We start from the raw sequence: 16689 nt of genomic DNA on the forward strand, positions 1-16689 counted from the left end.
CAGCATTTGTTGATGATAGAAGAGAAGAAATTATTGTCCGGGTCTATTTCATAATCCAGATCTTTTGTTTTATAGTCAGTGTATTCAAATGTTTTTAGCAACAGTTGGTCTTGTTCCTTGATCATCTGAGACATATTAATATTTTCCCCTTTTGAAGATGATTGCCTCCATTCAGTGTGAGTCATGGTTGTGTGTAAGTGCTTGTTACCTTATGTGTGGTCCAGAACATGAAGATTATTGGTATTTATCCAGATCCTCCATGTTTCTGATGACCAGTACTTTGGCCTCCTCAGGTGTTCCGTTTAGCTTTATAAATATTTTGCAGTTTGTTGTCCAGGTGTTCTGAATTTTCTTCTGTTTTTTCATGAAGCGAGCCTTTCTGGCTATGTCGCCGTTGTACTTGGTCAGATGCTCGTTGATGTAGACATCTGATCCTTTCAGCTTCTGTAGACATCTGATCCTTTCAGCTTCAACGGTCAACTTTGTAATACTCGGTCTCACTATTAGCCAGCTAATAAATACAACCACATACACAAAGAAAAGCTGCAATTTCAACATGTCCAAGCATCCTGTAGCATAGCCATGCTAATAATGTTTATAATAAACCAAACCGTTTGTAAATCAGTCAAGATTTCAGCGAGTTAAGAGTATTTTTGTGCAGATCACTCACCTTACAACAGCTACCATAGCGCGTACCAGAGCTGTTGACTGTAGCAAGATGGCGGCCGGTGAGCTACGCTGGAAAATCTCCCATGAGCCATCTAGTGTTTATATATATCTATGTGCAAGATGAGTGGTGTAGCCAAACAGAGGCCCGCCATCTTGCCACGTCACGTCAGGTATCACGTACAATGTGTTGGATCCATTCCTATCGAATATCGATATCGACTAATTCACTAAAAGGAGGAAAAACGATGTTTTTAAAAAAAAATGTGCAGAGACATAATAAAAGAAACAGACTGAGAGATCAGGACAGAGCAAAGTGGATTTATTGTTGAAGATATATTGCATATAAGTCATTTAATACAATTTAAAAGAAAGCTCCATTACATGTCCCTGCACCTTTAAAGTGACTCCTAACATTGTTAAAACGCTATCATTGATTATTCTGCAGATTATACTTTGACTCATAATCATTATTGGTGTATATCAAAATATCCATTATTAGACCCATTTTAACCAAACATGTTCTCAATCCTCCATGTTCATTACATAAAACAAAGTAAAGCATCAAATCCTCGCAATTAAGTGGCTAGAAAGATATTTTGGATGTATTACACGTTTTATAAATTACAATCTACTAATAGAGTTGACAATATCTTTTTTTTGTCAATCAAACTCTGAAGTCATTATGAAACATATGTTATTATTGTTTTATTTACTTTGTCATTTTTTAAACATTTTCTTTGTTATTAGTTTGTTTTAAAGGGTTACAAAAAAGTTACCCTGGTGTTGCTTTTTGTTTGTCACCCCAAAAAATAAAACATTTGAAAACGTTTTTTTACTTAGAAGTACTCAGATCTTGTGCAATTTACTTGCTAATTGATGATGTGAAATATCAGAACGGTTAAGACCCAGAAACCCCTGTTTGTGTCCAGCTCTTATTCACATGATATTTACATGATATTTACATGAAACTAACATGATATTTATTTGTCCTTTTGTCCTGCAGGTGAGGCCTTCATCCCGTACTACTACGGGAAAGCGGTCGACAGCATCGTGGTGCACCAGAGCATGGAGTACTTGGCTAAACCTGTGATCACTCTGTCAGCGCTCGCTTTAGTCAGGTGAGCATTTACATATTTAGACGAGTTACACATTATCTTCCAAGTGGAGCATTTTCAAGATAAATCTTCCTGCCTTAAACAAGTCTCAGAATTGTAGGTGATACAAGTATCGTCATCATCATCATCATCTTCATCATCATCATCATCATCATCATCATCATCATCATCATCTATATCTGTTGTTTTACAGTCACAGAGACCTTCATTGGTAACACCTTGAGTGGGGGTCCATCCCAATTGCGAATGTATGGAAACAGCCTCTCAGAGAAAGTGTGTGTGAAGGTGTGTATGTGTGTGTTAGTGTCAGGATCAGAGAACGACAGCTTTCCTCTGTTCCAGTCCAGATTCACTCTGACCCTCTGAAGCTCCTTCTGCAGGCTGAGAGGAGTTTCTGGATCTGATGGTGACCATGCTGAGTAATTACCATCATAATAATCTATTCTCCATAATCCAGACCATATGTATCCCTTCCTCTGGACAGACTCTGCTAACACACCCAGATCCCAGCATGTATTGTCTCTAACCTGGACATCCCAGCTGTGAGTCCCTGAGTTAAAGCCCTCAGAGCTCAGGACAGAGAAGTTATCAAATCTCTCTGGATTATCAGGAAGTTCCTCCTTTCCTCCTCCTCTCACACTGGTCAGATCTTCAGACAGGATGAGTTCTGGATCAGCAGTGTTTGGGTCCAGGATGAGAGGAGAGTAGGACACCAAGTCCTTCATCTTGCTCCAGATGTTGAAGCTGAGGTTGCCCAGGTGTTTGGCCTGGTCTATCAGAGCTCCTGAGGGCAGCTGTGGATCCTCCAGCAGGGGGCGCTGCAGCCTCTCCACTGCAGCCTTGTAGTTGTGCAGGAAGGAGACGTCTTCAGCTCTCAGCTCCTCCTCTGTGGCTCTGACTGTGTGTGAAAGAGCTGCTATCTCTCTGCTCACAGCCTCCATCTTCTCCTCCATCATCCTCCTCTTCTGCTCCTCTTCCTCCCTCAGTGCAGCCATCCTGGCCTCCTCTTCCTCTTCTAGAAACTGGTGAAGCTTCTTAAACTGCTTCTTAATCTGCGTCTCTGTGCGTCGAGCCTGGACCTTCAGGTGTTCTGCTGTTTGATCAAACTTCACTTTAACTTCTTCAAAAGTCTCTAACTTCTCCTTGAAGGACTGCAGAGTTTCCTGAAGCTCCTCTTTGAGATCCTGAGCAGCTTCATCGATGGGTTTGAAACTGTGTTTTTTGTGGATCTTTGAATCTCTGCAGACGACACACACTGGCTGCTGATGGTCCAGACAGAAGAGTTTGAGTTTCTCAGAGTGCAGACTGCAGAGAGCCTCTGGAGATCTCTGACCTCTCTCCTGTAGGAAACTCTCACACAGGTTCTTTAACACCAGGTTACAGGGAGGTTCATAAACTGAAGGTCTCTTACAAAGTGGACACTCTTTGATGACATTCTCCGTCCACCAGTTCTGCAGACAGTCTCTACAGAAGCTGTGGCTGCATGACAGGACCACAGGATCTTTAAAGATGTCATGGCAGACAGTACAGCAGAGATCTTCCTCTAATCTGGAAGCCATGTTGTCTGTGAGTGAAGCAGTAAACTCAGCAGCAGCTGCTCCCTGTTCCCTGAGACTTACTTTCACTTTGAGTCTTTGTTCTGGTCAAACTCTCAGTGTGTGGATTCAGCAGCTGCTTGAAGTGGAAGGTATTCCAGTATTCCCTCCTGTTGACGTCCTCTCAGTGGAAGAGGTGTGTTTGGTGTGAAGTTGAATCTTATAGTCCGTGTGTGTGTGTGTGTGTGGGTGTGTGTGTGTGTGTGTGTGTGTGTGTCGTCTCAGCGAGGCAGAATAACAACCTGTTTCCTGGTTAGTCACATGCGAGTCAGGTGATAGGTGGAGCTTCATCATGACAGTATATCAGGTTGAGTTTCATTCAAAACGCATGAGTCATCTGTACACTGCGTCTGTCTCTGTTTTCTTTGTCATGCTTCTTCAACAATTATGTTTGAAATGTTTTTTAAATATGTCTGAAAATACAGTACCTCAACTCCAACATAGGGTTACAAAACTAAGATAAATCTGCCTTTTTGTAACTAAATACAAATACAAATGTTTGTCCATGATCCAACCTGCTAGGACAGAACTCCAGCTATATTTATCCCAGTCCATACTAAGTACAAGATCTGAGTACTTCTACTTTTAATCAAGTACAAGATCTGAGTACTTCTACTTTTACTCAAGTACAATATCTGAGTACTTCTACTTTTACTCAGGTACTTCTTCCACCTCTGAGTACTTTGTACAGCACAATGTATAAATTCATTTGGGAATTAAATGTGTTAGTTGATGGTATTTCCGTCAAATAATATGTATTTAAACACACAATAAAAAGGGATTTAAATAAATAAATGCCTCATTTCGCTCAATTTGCACTTTTTTTATCCCTGTTTTTGCAGATTCAGTGAGAACAGCACCATCTACAGGCCTGGCATATGTACTACAGCGTCTCCAGCGCTTTCAAACGGCAATGGCCGTGGCTGTCTCCTCCTGATTGGTGGAGTTGGCCCAATAGCCGTAGCGCCACCGTCCTGACGTCAGGACAGTGTTCAAATCTGGATCAGTTTTTATCAGATCCGTTGCAGCCCCTTTTTTAGAGATTTGGGTATGGAGGAAAATAGAGAGGGTTGTGTTTTCTGACACTTGGTGAGTTCCCTGGAACACCGGGGACACATATTCATGTAGAAAAGACGTACAAAAGTGCATTTTGCATGATAGGTCCCCTTTAAATAATGATGATGTAATTAAACAGACAATAAACACAAAGCACCTGCTACTGCAACAAAACACAAGAAAGCACCAACAGATGGATCATTGATCAGTCTGGAGTGCGATAATGACACATTAAACAAACCTTATACAGAACATTAACAGCAACATGATAAAGCTAACATATCAGTAATCAAGTTTATTCAAGTATTATTTCCTCTCTGATATGTTTGAATACATTCAACTTCATTTAAACTCCATGGAGCTGCTCTGCGTGTTTTAACAGATGATTCTGACACGACACATTACATATAGGTGGATTATTGAATAAAAGGTTGCATTTTTAAACCTCTTTGTACTCATTTTGCTCCATTTCTTAACAGTGTTGTGTCTATGTGTCCGTGGTTATGTGTCTTTGTGTTCATTTCATATCTCATTTCCTGTCTGATTGTGACCATTTTGCACCTCTTGCAGCAGTTAAGTGTCTATTTGTCTGTATTTTAGTGTCTTTGTGTTCATTTTGTTTCCCTTCTTTAGTCATTTAGTGTCTCTCTGTATCATGTAGTGTCCCTTTGAGTGATGTAGTGTCTCTCTGTATCATTTAGTGTCTCTCTGTATCATGTAGTGTCCCTTTGTGTGATGTAGTGTCCCTTTGTGTGATGTAGTGTCTCTCTGTATCATGTAGTGTCTCTCTGTATCATGTAGTGTCTCTCTGTATCATGTAGTGTCTCTCTGTATCATGTAGTGTCCCTTTGTGTGATGTAGTGTCTCTCTGTATCATTTAGTGTCTCTCTGTATCATGTAGTGTCCCTTTGTGTGATGTAGTGTCTCTCTGTATCATGTAGTGTCTCTCTGTACCATGTAGTGTCCCTTTGTGTGATTGTTTGTCTCTTTGTAGTCATTGTGAACCTCTTTTTTCTACCTAAGTGTACATTATATAGCTGAATGCCATGTGTTCAGTAATCACAAAGTTCCTGGAGTGTTTTCAGTGTCCTGTAGCTTCCTCTGTATAAACTCTACTTTCTGCCCTCTCACTTCTAATAATTGTGTGTGTTTTTCGGGTGGATAAACTGTCTAATTGTTGAAATAGTAGAATAAATAAAATAATTTTAAAAAGTCCGTGTCTCTTTGTGGTAGCATTGCATCTTTTTAAAAATCATTTTGTCTTCCTTTTGGTGATTCTCTGTGTCTTGAACTCATTTTGCGTCCCTTTTTTTGCGATTTGAATCCCTTCATATGCATAAATCCCCTAAACCCCGCACTTTATTCTCAGTAGCGCATGTTTCTCTCCGCCTCGCTGCTGCTGCTGCTGCTGCTCTTCCTCCTCCTCCTCCTCCTCCTCCTCCTCTGTCCTCCGTCAGATTTCCAGCTGAGTTCCTGCGTTGGGTTGAGGACCTCTGCTCCCGTCTCGATGCCCAGAACCTGCCGCTGCACCAGCTTGAAGTAAAGCCCCTCGCTGGCCATCAGCCGGCTGTGGGACCTGGGAGAAATAATCAATATATTGTGCCGGAATTTTAAAGGTCACGTATTATGCAAAATCCTCTTTTTCCTGTCTCTTCTACATCAACACGTGTCCCCTCTTCTTCATGTCTCTTCTACATCAACATGTGTCCCCTCTTCTTCATGTCTCTTCTACATCAACATGTGTCCCCTCTTCTTCATGTCTCTTCTACATCAACATGTGTCCCCTCTTCTTCATGTCTCTTCTACATCAACATGTGTCCCCTCTTCTTCATGTCTCTTCTACATCAACATGTGTCCCCTCTTCTTCATGTCTCTTCTACATCAACATGTGTCCCCTCTTCTACATCAACATGTGTCCCCTCTTCTTCATGTCTCTTCTACATCAACATGTGTCCCCTCTTCTTCATGTCTCTTCTACATCAACATGTGTCCCCTCTTCTTCATGTCTCTTCTACATCAACATGTGTCCCCTCTTCTTCATGTCTCTTCTACATCAACATGTGTCCCCTCTTCTACATCAACATGTGTCCCCTCTTCTTCATGTCTCTTCTACATCAACATGTGTCCCCTCTTCTTCATGTCTCTTCTTCATCAACATGTGTCCCCTCTTCTTCATGTCTCTTCTACATCAACATGTGTCCCCTCTTCTTCATGTCTCTTCTACATCAACATGTGTCCCCTCTGTGTAAAGAGACTCTGAAAGTTTCAGGAACAAAGATTCTCTCTCTTTTTGTCCTGATCCATTTATATAAAAACCTGTCTGAAAATGAGCTGATCAGATTTTGGCCACTTTATGATGTCATAACGATGTTTTGTCTTGTGTAACCATTAGCCAATCACCAACCATGGTTAGGGTTAGGGTTAGGGTTTTTCTGTAGGCGTAATGAATGTTATTTGCTCCATGTGGTGGATATCCCACACTCTCTGAATCCAGCAGTTATATGTGGGAGGTTCTGGTTTCAACCATTTCATGGACTTACTGCTGTTCTAAACTGCATCTGAACAATGATGCATTCACTTGTGTGGTGTGGTGTGGAGATGGACCCTGCTGCTAGGCCAGTAGCTGTCAGTGCGAGACCATAGAGACCCGTTGGCAGAGCTAGCTGTTCCGCTAGCCCGCATCGTCCGAAGCCAGCCGGCGACGCGCAAATCTCCGCTGCTAGGCCGCCAGCCCTCGGGGCGAACCTGCAGCTCTCCAGTGGTGTGGGAGCTATCCGGCCTCTTCTGGGGTTAGATGGTTGTGTGTGGATCTCTGCTACTCGGCTACCAGGCCTCGGTGTGGACCCGCAGTCCTCCGACGGTGTGGGTAGAGGTCCTGCTGCTAGGTCGGCAGCCGTCAGCGTGACACCGCAGAGACCCGCTGGTGGTGCTAGCTGTCCAGCTAGCCAGCCTCTTCGGAAACCGGCCGGCGGCGTGTGGAGCTCGGCGGCCGGGCCGCCAGCTGTCCGGTCGATGGAAGCAACGCCGGGACCCGGACACGGGTGGATATCACCCGAGAGCAAGAGACACCGTAGAGCCAATAGCCCAATATTCTCCTTTTTTAGTTTGTGTCCCTTTTTTGTGTTGGAGAGAGTCTGCCAGGAGTGCCAGATGAATGTACTGTATATTACTTGCCGACCATGGCCAAAGTGCTTGATATTCAGCCATGTTGCTGGTGCAAATAATGATGTATCCCCCGCGTGTTGTTTTACCAAGGGGGCAAGATCATAGATAATATATAAACACTAGATGACTCACCCGCGCTGCTGGCCAATGGAGACCGACGTTGCCACATGGCCGCCATCTTGCTACTGGCAGTGCTCTCATTCATAACATTATGGTTTACTATTTAAATAACCATAGCTTGCTCAATTTTCAACCAATTTTCAAACGGTTTGGTTTTTTATAAACATCAAAGATGTAGTTATGATACTGCATACTTATAATCATGGACTTTCATATGAAAATAACATTAAGCAGATAAAGCAATAGCTATACACACACACACAAGGTATTTATATTAAATATTTGCCGGTGTATATATTTCCATTTATTTTATTATATTGTTAATATTTAAAATAAATTATAAAATTAAAATATATTTATATTTTATATATAAAAATCGGTCTCATGTTACCACTCTGTAAGCCAAGAGTTGTTAATTTAGCAATGCCTTAGCTTGAAGAACAGGGACACAACTAATGACAATAGCATATGGTGGTATATTATTTAGATATTCACACCTTTATCAGAAGTACCAAACCAACATAAAATGAGCTCACAGACAGGCCAGTTCTGTCTCATTTGTCACAATTATTTTTGACATGAGATCTTCATATCGTCCTAGTTTTGTATTTAGTTTCTAGATTTGTAAACAAATCCAGAACCTTTGAAATACGTTACCACTTCACAGCACGGTGCGCTGAGTTCTTGTAGTCGAAAAAAGCCCAAGAATAATATAAACTGTACCCTGTGTCCTTTTGTGTCCTTCTGTAGTCCATTTACTGTTGTTTGTCTTACCCCGGCTGATATCTCACTAAATCCACTGTTTTAATGGTTCCCTATATTGCCCCTATGCCCTGTAAGGTGTCCTTGGGTGTTATGAAAGGCGGCCCCCCAAAATAAATGTATTATTATTGTTGTATCTTGTGATCAATAATTGTATGTCCACAACATAGGAGTAGATTTAACTGGTTTTACTTTTGTAACATGTTTCCGGGACTTCCTCGTGGGAACATGTTCAACAGGCTCTTTTAATACCAAGAGTGAGTTTGCCCCCTTGCTGGACAAATGCAATAACATGTAATAATAACACAAGGTAAGATACCACATTTCCCCCCCTTTAAGCTAGCAATACTTCCCGAAGGTGGGGGTATAACATACTCCCGTTACACAACATTTCGAGGTACTGGCATAAACCATTTCACTTTCAAAGATGAACATTCTAAACCTTTCCTTAAAGTGAGATCAGAGAACTATGCTGCTCTAATAATGGAACATCTCTTGATCTATTTAACAAAGTCTTTCAGGTATACAGGTGGCTGTCTCTCGCGCTCTGATCGTCTCACCACGGGTGTAGCAGGCAAGTCCGGCGGGACCGGAGTACACAGAACCACTGGCTCACTTGCAGGAGGTCCTTCTTGCTCGATTGTCACTGGAACCACAGTGTCTCTGTTGGAGTCCAGCACCGGCTCTAAGGGGACGGTGTCTGTTAATCTGGCTCTTACTTGATCCACATGCCGCTTCACGACTTGACCACTTCCAATGATCACTGTATATGACACTGGACCTGATGAGCTCTCGATGACCGCAGCGATCCATTTAGGTCCATAAGAGTAGTTTCTGATGAACACTTTATCCCCAGGTGAGAAACTTCTCAGTTTCCTGTTTGTGTCATGGGACTGTTTCTGTTTTAGTTGTTTTTGCTGCACTCTTGTTTTCACATCTGGCAGGAGCAGGTCTAATGCAGATCTGAGTCTCCTTGACATCATCAACTCTGCAGGCGACACGCCTGTGGTCGCGTGAGGTGTGATGCGGTAACTGAACAGAAACCTTGACAGTCTAGTTTGCAATGTTTCACCTTTCATCTTTTTCATCCCCCCTTTGAAGGTTTGGACCGCCCTCTCTGCCAGCCCATTAGAAGACGGGGGAAACGGTCCTGACCTCACATGGCGGATGCCATTTTGTTTCATGAAAGTCTCAAATTCAGCACTTGTGAAACAGGTTCCGTTGTCTGACACCAACATTTTTGGCAGTCCAAAAACACTGAAACTCTGACGCAGCTTTTCAATGGTCACCTGTGATGTAGCTGACTTCACTGGATAAATATCCATCCATTTTGAGTGAGCATCCACTATCAGTAGAAACATCTCTCCCAGGAAAGGGCCTGCATAGTCCACATGAATTCTCGTCCAGGGAGACTCCGGCCACTCCCAGGGATGTAATGGTGCTGATGGTGGTGACTTGTGGTGCTTTTGGCACTCCTCACAAGACTGCACTTCCTTTTCTACATCCTGGTCCATCCCCGGCCACCATACATAAGATCTAGCCAGACCTTTCATCTTTGACATGCCGGAATGTGTTTGGTGCAGTACTTTCAATATCTTTTCCCTGCCTTTGTTTGGTACGATGACTCTGGCTCCCCAGAGCACGCAGCCATCCCTCACACTCAGTTCTTCTCTCCTCTGATGAAACGGCTTGAGAGGAGCCTCAGTCACTGAAGGCCATCCCGACAGGACATAACCATGAACTTGAGACAATATTACATCCTTAGCTGTCCAGTGTTTTATTTTGGCTGTGTCCACGAGTGTGTCATCCAGAAGATCAATCATGAGCACTTGTTCTGCGGTCTCACTCTCTCGCACATCTTCCGACAGCGGCAGTCTGCTTAATGCATCCGCATTAGCGTTGTTCTTTCCTGGTTTGTACACAATGTGATACTCATAGGCACTCAGGTGCACTGCCCATCTCTGAACTCTAGGGGAACCCATCTGTGGAATGGGTTTCTTTTCGTTGAAGAGAGAGATCAGTGGCTTGTGTCTGTATAGATGGTGAAAGTTCGACCATACAAGTACTTGTGGAATTTCTTGATTCCAAATATAACTGCTAAGCCTTCTTTGTCCAGCTGTGAGTAATTATTTTCAGCAGGCGCTAGGGTACGCGACATGAACCCCAAAGGACGTTCAGTTCCATCGTCCATTACGTGTGATAAAACAGCGCCCACCCCGTAAGGTGACGCATCACATGACATAATTAACTCTCGGTCAGCAGAGTAATGCACCAACACTTCTGCTGAGTTTAACAGGGCCTTTGATTTTTTAAAAGCCTCTTCCTGTTTCTTTTGCCATGTCCATCGCACATCTTGTCGCAGGAGCTCATGCAGTGGTGCCAATAGTGTAGCTAAGTTTGGCAGAAATTTGTTATAGTAATTTAGCAAACCTAAGTACGACTTGAGTTCAGTAACATGTGTGGGGTTGGGAGCCTCCATGATGGCTTTGACTTTCTTTTCCACAGGGTGAAGTGCCTGTGCGTCCACTCGATGTCCCAGATATTCCACTTCCTCTTCCAGGAAAGTGCACTTGCTCCTTCTCAGACGCAATCCTGCCTCCTCCAGCTTTGCCAACACTGTCTCGAGGTTCTGCAGATGGTCTTCCTCATCCACACCGCTCACCAGGATGTCATCTAAATACACTGCCACAAAAGGAATGCCTCGCAGGAGACCTTCCATTGTCCTCTGAAATATAGCTGGGGCTGATGCTACTCCAAAAGGCAGTCTGTTGTATGTGAATAAGCCTCTGTGCGTATTCACTGTTAAGTATTTCTTTGATTCATCATCCATGAGTATTTGCTGGTATGCATGACTCATGTCCAACTTTGTGAACTGTTTTCCTCCTGTCAGTGCTGCAAACAGGTCTTCCATTCGGGGTATGGGGTATTGTTCAAGTGAGGAAACTGTATTTACAGTGAGCTTGTAGTCTCCACATAGCCTTACTGTCCCAACAGGCTTCAGTATTGGAACCACTGGTGCTGCCCATTCTGCATGTTTAACAGGTGAGATTACTCCTTCTTTCAACAATCTGTCTATTTCTTCATCTAGATAGATAGATAGATAGATCGTACTTTATTGATCCCAAATTGGGAAATTGTTTTTGTTACAGCAGCATAAAAGGCATTTTACAATAAAACAAAATATACAAGAATAGAAATAAAATAAAATAAAATATAAAATAAAATATAAAATATACATGTCAAAATACAAAATAGAAAATATACATACAGATATTATATATATATACAAATATATATATATTCAAAATATATGGAATTATGGAGTATTAAATATGAAACAGATTATGTGTGAGTAAAATGTACAAGGTGGTTTTATTTCTAGAGAAACTATGGAGCAGAGAGTTCTCTTCCAGCCAGAGGTGATTTGTTGTACAGTGTTATTGCAGTGGGCAGGAATGTTTTCCAGTATCTGTCCTTGAGACAGGGGAGCTGCAGCATTCTGTTGGAGAAGGAGCTCCGTTGACTGTCCAGCTGCAGGTGGAGAGGATGGGTGGGGTTATCCATGATGGACAACAGCCTGTTCAGTGTCCTCCTCTCCACCACAGCTTCAAAGGGTTCCAGCTTGATGCCGATGACTGACCCAGCTTTCCTGATCAGTTTATTGATCCTGCAGGTGTCACCGGCTCTGATGCTGCCCCCCCAGCAGACCGCAGCAAAGAAGAGTGCACTAGCCACAACAGACTGATAGAAGATCTCCAGCATCTTACTGCATACGTTGAAGGATCTCAGCTTCCTCAGAAAATAGAGTCTGCTCATCCCCTTCTTGTACACAGCGTCAGTGTTGATCCTCCAGTTCAGCCCATTGTCTAAGTGCACTCCCAGGTACTTGTAGACCTCCACAACTGCCACATCCTCTCCCAGAATGCACAGGGGCAGAGGAGGAGATGTCCTCTTCCTCCTGAAATCAATGACCATCTCTCTGGTCTTGGCCACATTCAAAAGCAGATGATTTCTTCCAGTCCACTCAACAAAATCACCCACCAGCGCTCTGTACTCCTCCTCCCGTCCATCCCTTATACACCCTACCACTGCAGAGTCATCCGAAAACTTCTGCAGGTGGCATGACTCTGAGTTGTATAGAAAGTCAGAGGTGTATAAGGTGAACAGGAAAGGAGACAGCACAGTCCCCTGTGGGGCTCCAATACTACCAACCACCACATCAGACAGCACACTGCCCAGCCGGACGTACTGTGGTCTGTCCGTGAGGTAGTTGGTAATCCAGGAGATGGTGGACGAGTTTACCCTCATAGCCTGCAGCTTGTCACTCAGTAGCCGAGGCTGGATCGTGTTGAATGCACTGGAGAAATCAAAAAAGGTGATTCTCACAGTGCAACCCGATCCATTCAGGTATGAGTGAGCACGCTGCAGCAGGTAAATAATGGCATCGTCCACCCCCAGGTGAGGCTGGTAGGCAAATTGCAGAGGGTCAAGGAATGATCTCACCTGCGGTCTGAGATGGGCCAAGACCAGTCTCTCAAGCACCTTCATCACATGAGATGTGAGTGCTACAGGGCGATAGTCATTGAGCCCAGAAGGAGTTGTCTTTTTAGGGACCGGAACAACGCATGATGTCTTCCACAGCACCGGGATGGTCTCCAAGTGCAGGCTCAGGTTGAATATATACTGGAGAACAGGAGCCAGCTGGCGTGCACAGGTCCTCAGGACCCTGGGGCTGATACCATCAGGGCCAGCAGCCTTGCCTTGGTGGAGTTTTTCCATCTGACTCTGGACCTGTCCTGTGCTCACAGTGAAGCGGGGGGGGGGGCTTGATGGCAGGGGGGATAGAGGGGGGGGGGGCTGAGGCAAGATGAGCAGAGGGGGGGGGGGGGGGTCAGCGGCAATGTGAGCAGAGGGGGGGTGCAGAAGCCAGGCTGGGTGGTGGAGGAGAGGTGTGAAGTGTAGGTGGTGAGCAGAGGGGGGATGTTGACGCCAGGCTGAGAGGAGGAGGTGAGGTGAGAAGAGGAAGTGGAGGAGACAGCAGCGGGCGGAGAGCTAAACCTATTGAAGAAGGTGTTCAGCTCGTTGGCCCTCTCCAGGGTGCCCACAGTCAGTCTGTCTCTCCCTTTGAAGCCAGTGATAGCCTTCATCCCAGCCCAGACATCCCTGCTATTGTTCTGCTGGAGCTTAGTCTCCAGCTTCTTCCTGTACGAATCTCTGCCCCTCCTCAAATTGTCTCTCAGTTGATGCTGGATACTCTTCAGCATTGATTTGTCCCCAGACTTATAAGCTTCCTTTTTCTTATTTAAAAGAGTTTTCAGGTCACTAGTAATCCAGGGTTTATTATTGGGGAAACAGTTGACAGTTTTAGCCGGTAATATTGTTTGTTCACAGAAGTTGATGTATTCTGTGATGCAGTCAGTCATATTATTGATGTCCTCTCCATGTGGCACACAAAGCACGTCCCAGTCAGTGGTCTCGAAGCAGTCCTGTAGAGCCTCATTAGCCCCTGGAGTCCATTTCCTCACAGTCCTGGTGGATACAGGCTGCCTCTGCACCAGTGGGACATATTTAGGAGCCAAAAAGACGAGGTTGTGGTCAGATCTGCCCAGGGGGGGGAGGGCAGTGGCACAATATGCATTCTTGGTATTAGCATATAGAAGATCCAGAGTATTATTTCCCCTGGTGGGGCATTTCACATACTGAGTGAATGTAGGCAGAGATTTGTCCAGTTTTGCACGGTTAAAATCCCCAGTTATTGTTATGAATGCATTTGGGTGAAGAGTTTGGAGTTTGGCCACAGAGGAGTGAATGACGTCACCAGCCACCTCCGCGTCCGCGTTCGGTGGAATATAGACAGCAACTACGATGACAGAATAAAGTTCTCTAGGTAGATAAAATGGACGTAATCCCACAGCTAGCAGTTCAATGTCCGGGCTACAGAAACGCTCCTTCACAGTAACATGTCCAGGATTACACCATCGTTCGTTCACATACAGTGCAATCCCTCCTCCTTTCTTTTTACCGCTCAGAATAACGTCCCTGTCCGCCCGAACACTCGTGAAGCCGGGGAGAGCCGTGTTATTATCCGGGATGAGCGAGTGCAACCAAGTCTCGGTAAAACACATGATGCTACACTCACGGTATTCCCACTGCGTCTTCGTCAGCACGCGGAGCTCGTCCATCTTATTCCCCAAAGACCTCACGTTCCCCATTATGATGGCCGGTACACAGGGTTTGTACCTCATCTTCTTCTTCATCCTCAGCTTGGCCCCAGCTCTGCAGCCCCGCTTGAGCCTCCGAAGCTCCTCCGGGATGTCATGCCTGGCTCCGGGCAGCAGCACGGGTCGGCACAGCGCAATCAGCTGCTCACGCGTGTAAACAATGCCATCACTCCTCTGAGCATGGCTCTCCGACACAAAAAGTGAAAAAAGTAGCAGAAGAATGACCAGAAAACGTTCGAAGTAAAACGTGGCCATAGTTCGCTGCAAAACAAAATAAATATCCAAAGAAAAAAGTACAACTAAGAGAATAAAAGTAAACAAAAAGACAAAGAACAATAAAACACCGGGAGCTGCATGCAACAGGCAGCCACCAGCACGGCACCTTACGCAGGAATCTACTTTGGTGCGCATGGCGTACGGGACAGACCTCGGACGGAAGAAACGAGGGACTGCATCAGCCTTTACATGGATGGTAGCTTTCATACCTTTCAGTGTGCCAAGCTCCTCTTTGAAGACATTTTCATGTTTGCTCAGTACTTGCTGCAGCGATTTGTCCTCTGTCTTCAGGTGTTTCAGGACTCAGGATTTGTGTCTGAGCTTGATTTCTTTCCAACTCAGATGTATTTCCTCCAGCCAGCCTCTTCCCAGCAGGCTGGGGCCGTCCCCTTTAACCACAATGAGGGGCAAGTACCGCCTTTGACGTTTGTATTTCACTTTAACAAGGGCAGCTCCGACCACATTAACAGGGTCACCTGCAGGGGCGTCGCCTGGACCTGAAAACATTCGGGGCTTAGCCCACAGTGGCTGCGGCACTACAGTGGCATTTTTTACTGCAACACTCCCCACACGCACACACACAGTACACCCGCGACTGTTACAATGAAGGCTCGATAATCAGCTCACGGCATATAGGCAGGGGTAAAGTGGTATTTTTTATGAGTGGGGGGCTCACCTCCTCGTGGGGGGTCCGGGGGGATGGTCCCCCGGGAAGATTTTTTTTTTAAATATTGAAGTTAAATGCATCAATCTGGTGCACTTTGAGAGCAAAATGAAGAGATCTATGGATACCTCTCTCAACACCCATATGAAACAGAACTGTAAACAGATGTACTTTTTCTTTATGGATATTTTACTAATCACTCCCCTTTTAAACTCTATTCTTGTTTTACTGCCATATAGTATTTCATAACTGTTTTTCCTTTATTCTCTTTTTTTTAATAACTATAATGATCATATGAAGGTGTGCCGCGGAAATAATCTTTTGAATAATTTGTGACCAAACCGTTTGAGACCCACTGAGATAACTTAGACTAAAGTTATGTATCTAAACACTCAGAGAGTCCTTTAGCTCACCTGAGTCTCTCAGTCTGTCAGCAGAGGACTCTCCTCCAGCTTGTTGTGGAACAAACAGCTCCTTATGTCCGTTAGTGCAGCTAGCTAACCAGATGCTAACAACACGGTCCATGCTGACACCGGTCTCTCCCTCCCCCTCTCTCCCTCTCTCCCTCTCTCCCCCTCTCTCTCTCTCTCTCTCACATGCGCTATTGCCACACACACACAGAGCCGAGCTTGAATGACACACGTTTATTTCCATGCAACTCTCTGATTGGTCTGGTGTCATGCCTCTGTTGCATTCACTGAACACGGGAAATTACAGTGCTGCCGTCCTCTCTTGTGTCATGATGAGGTTCACGTAAAGCACGGTTAATGTATTATATTATTGAGGGAGAATTGTCCGGGGCTACAGAAAAAACATTCGGGGCTAAAGCCCCGGATGCCCAGGCCAGGCGACGCCACTGGTCACCTGTATAAGACTCGATGTGGATTTTGGTTGGTCTCAAACATGGACTTTTTGTGTCTTTCCATAGTCTTTGAAATGTCTGTTCATTCATTATTGTGAGACTACAGCCAGTGTCTATCTCAAAGTTAACAAACTTACTATCCAGCTTCACTTCAACCATGTATGGGTCTACTCGTCTCAGGTGC

At 44.6% G+C, this 16689-nt stretch overlaps 1 protein-coding gene and 1 pseudogene across 1 annotated transcript; both read right to left on the reverse strand.

Moving 5' to 3' along the window:
• Positions 1–967: 967 nt before the first annotated feature.
• Positions 968–3562, reverse strand: LOC117484544 (tripartite motif-containing protein 35-like). The gene has a single exon (XM_034132972.1). The coding sequence runs from the start codon at positions 3341–3343 to the stop codon at positions 1958–1960; it is 1386 nt and encodes a 461-aa protein (XP_033988863.1). The 5' UTR covers positions 3344–3562; the 3' UTR covers positions 968–1957.
• A 2326-nt stretch (positions 3563–5888) lies between these two features.
• On the reverse strand, positions 5889–16689 carry LOC117484554 (annotated as a pseudogene).

The sequence above is a fragment of the Trematomus bernacchii genome, unplaced genomic scaffold (assembly GCF_902827165.1).
Source record: "Trematomus bernacchii unplaced genomic scaffold, fTreBer1.1, whole genome shotgun sequence".
Lineage (NCBI taxonomy): Eukaryota > Metazoa > Chordata > Actinopteri > Perciformes > Nototheniidae > Trematomus > Trematomus bernacchii.

What these genes read in the sequence shown, in the direction of transcription:
- LOC117484544 (XM_034132972.1), bottom strand. Translation starts at nt 3,343, where the DNA reads ATGGCTTCCAGATTAGAGGAAGATCTCTGCTGTACTGTCTGCCATGAC.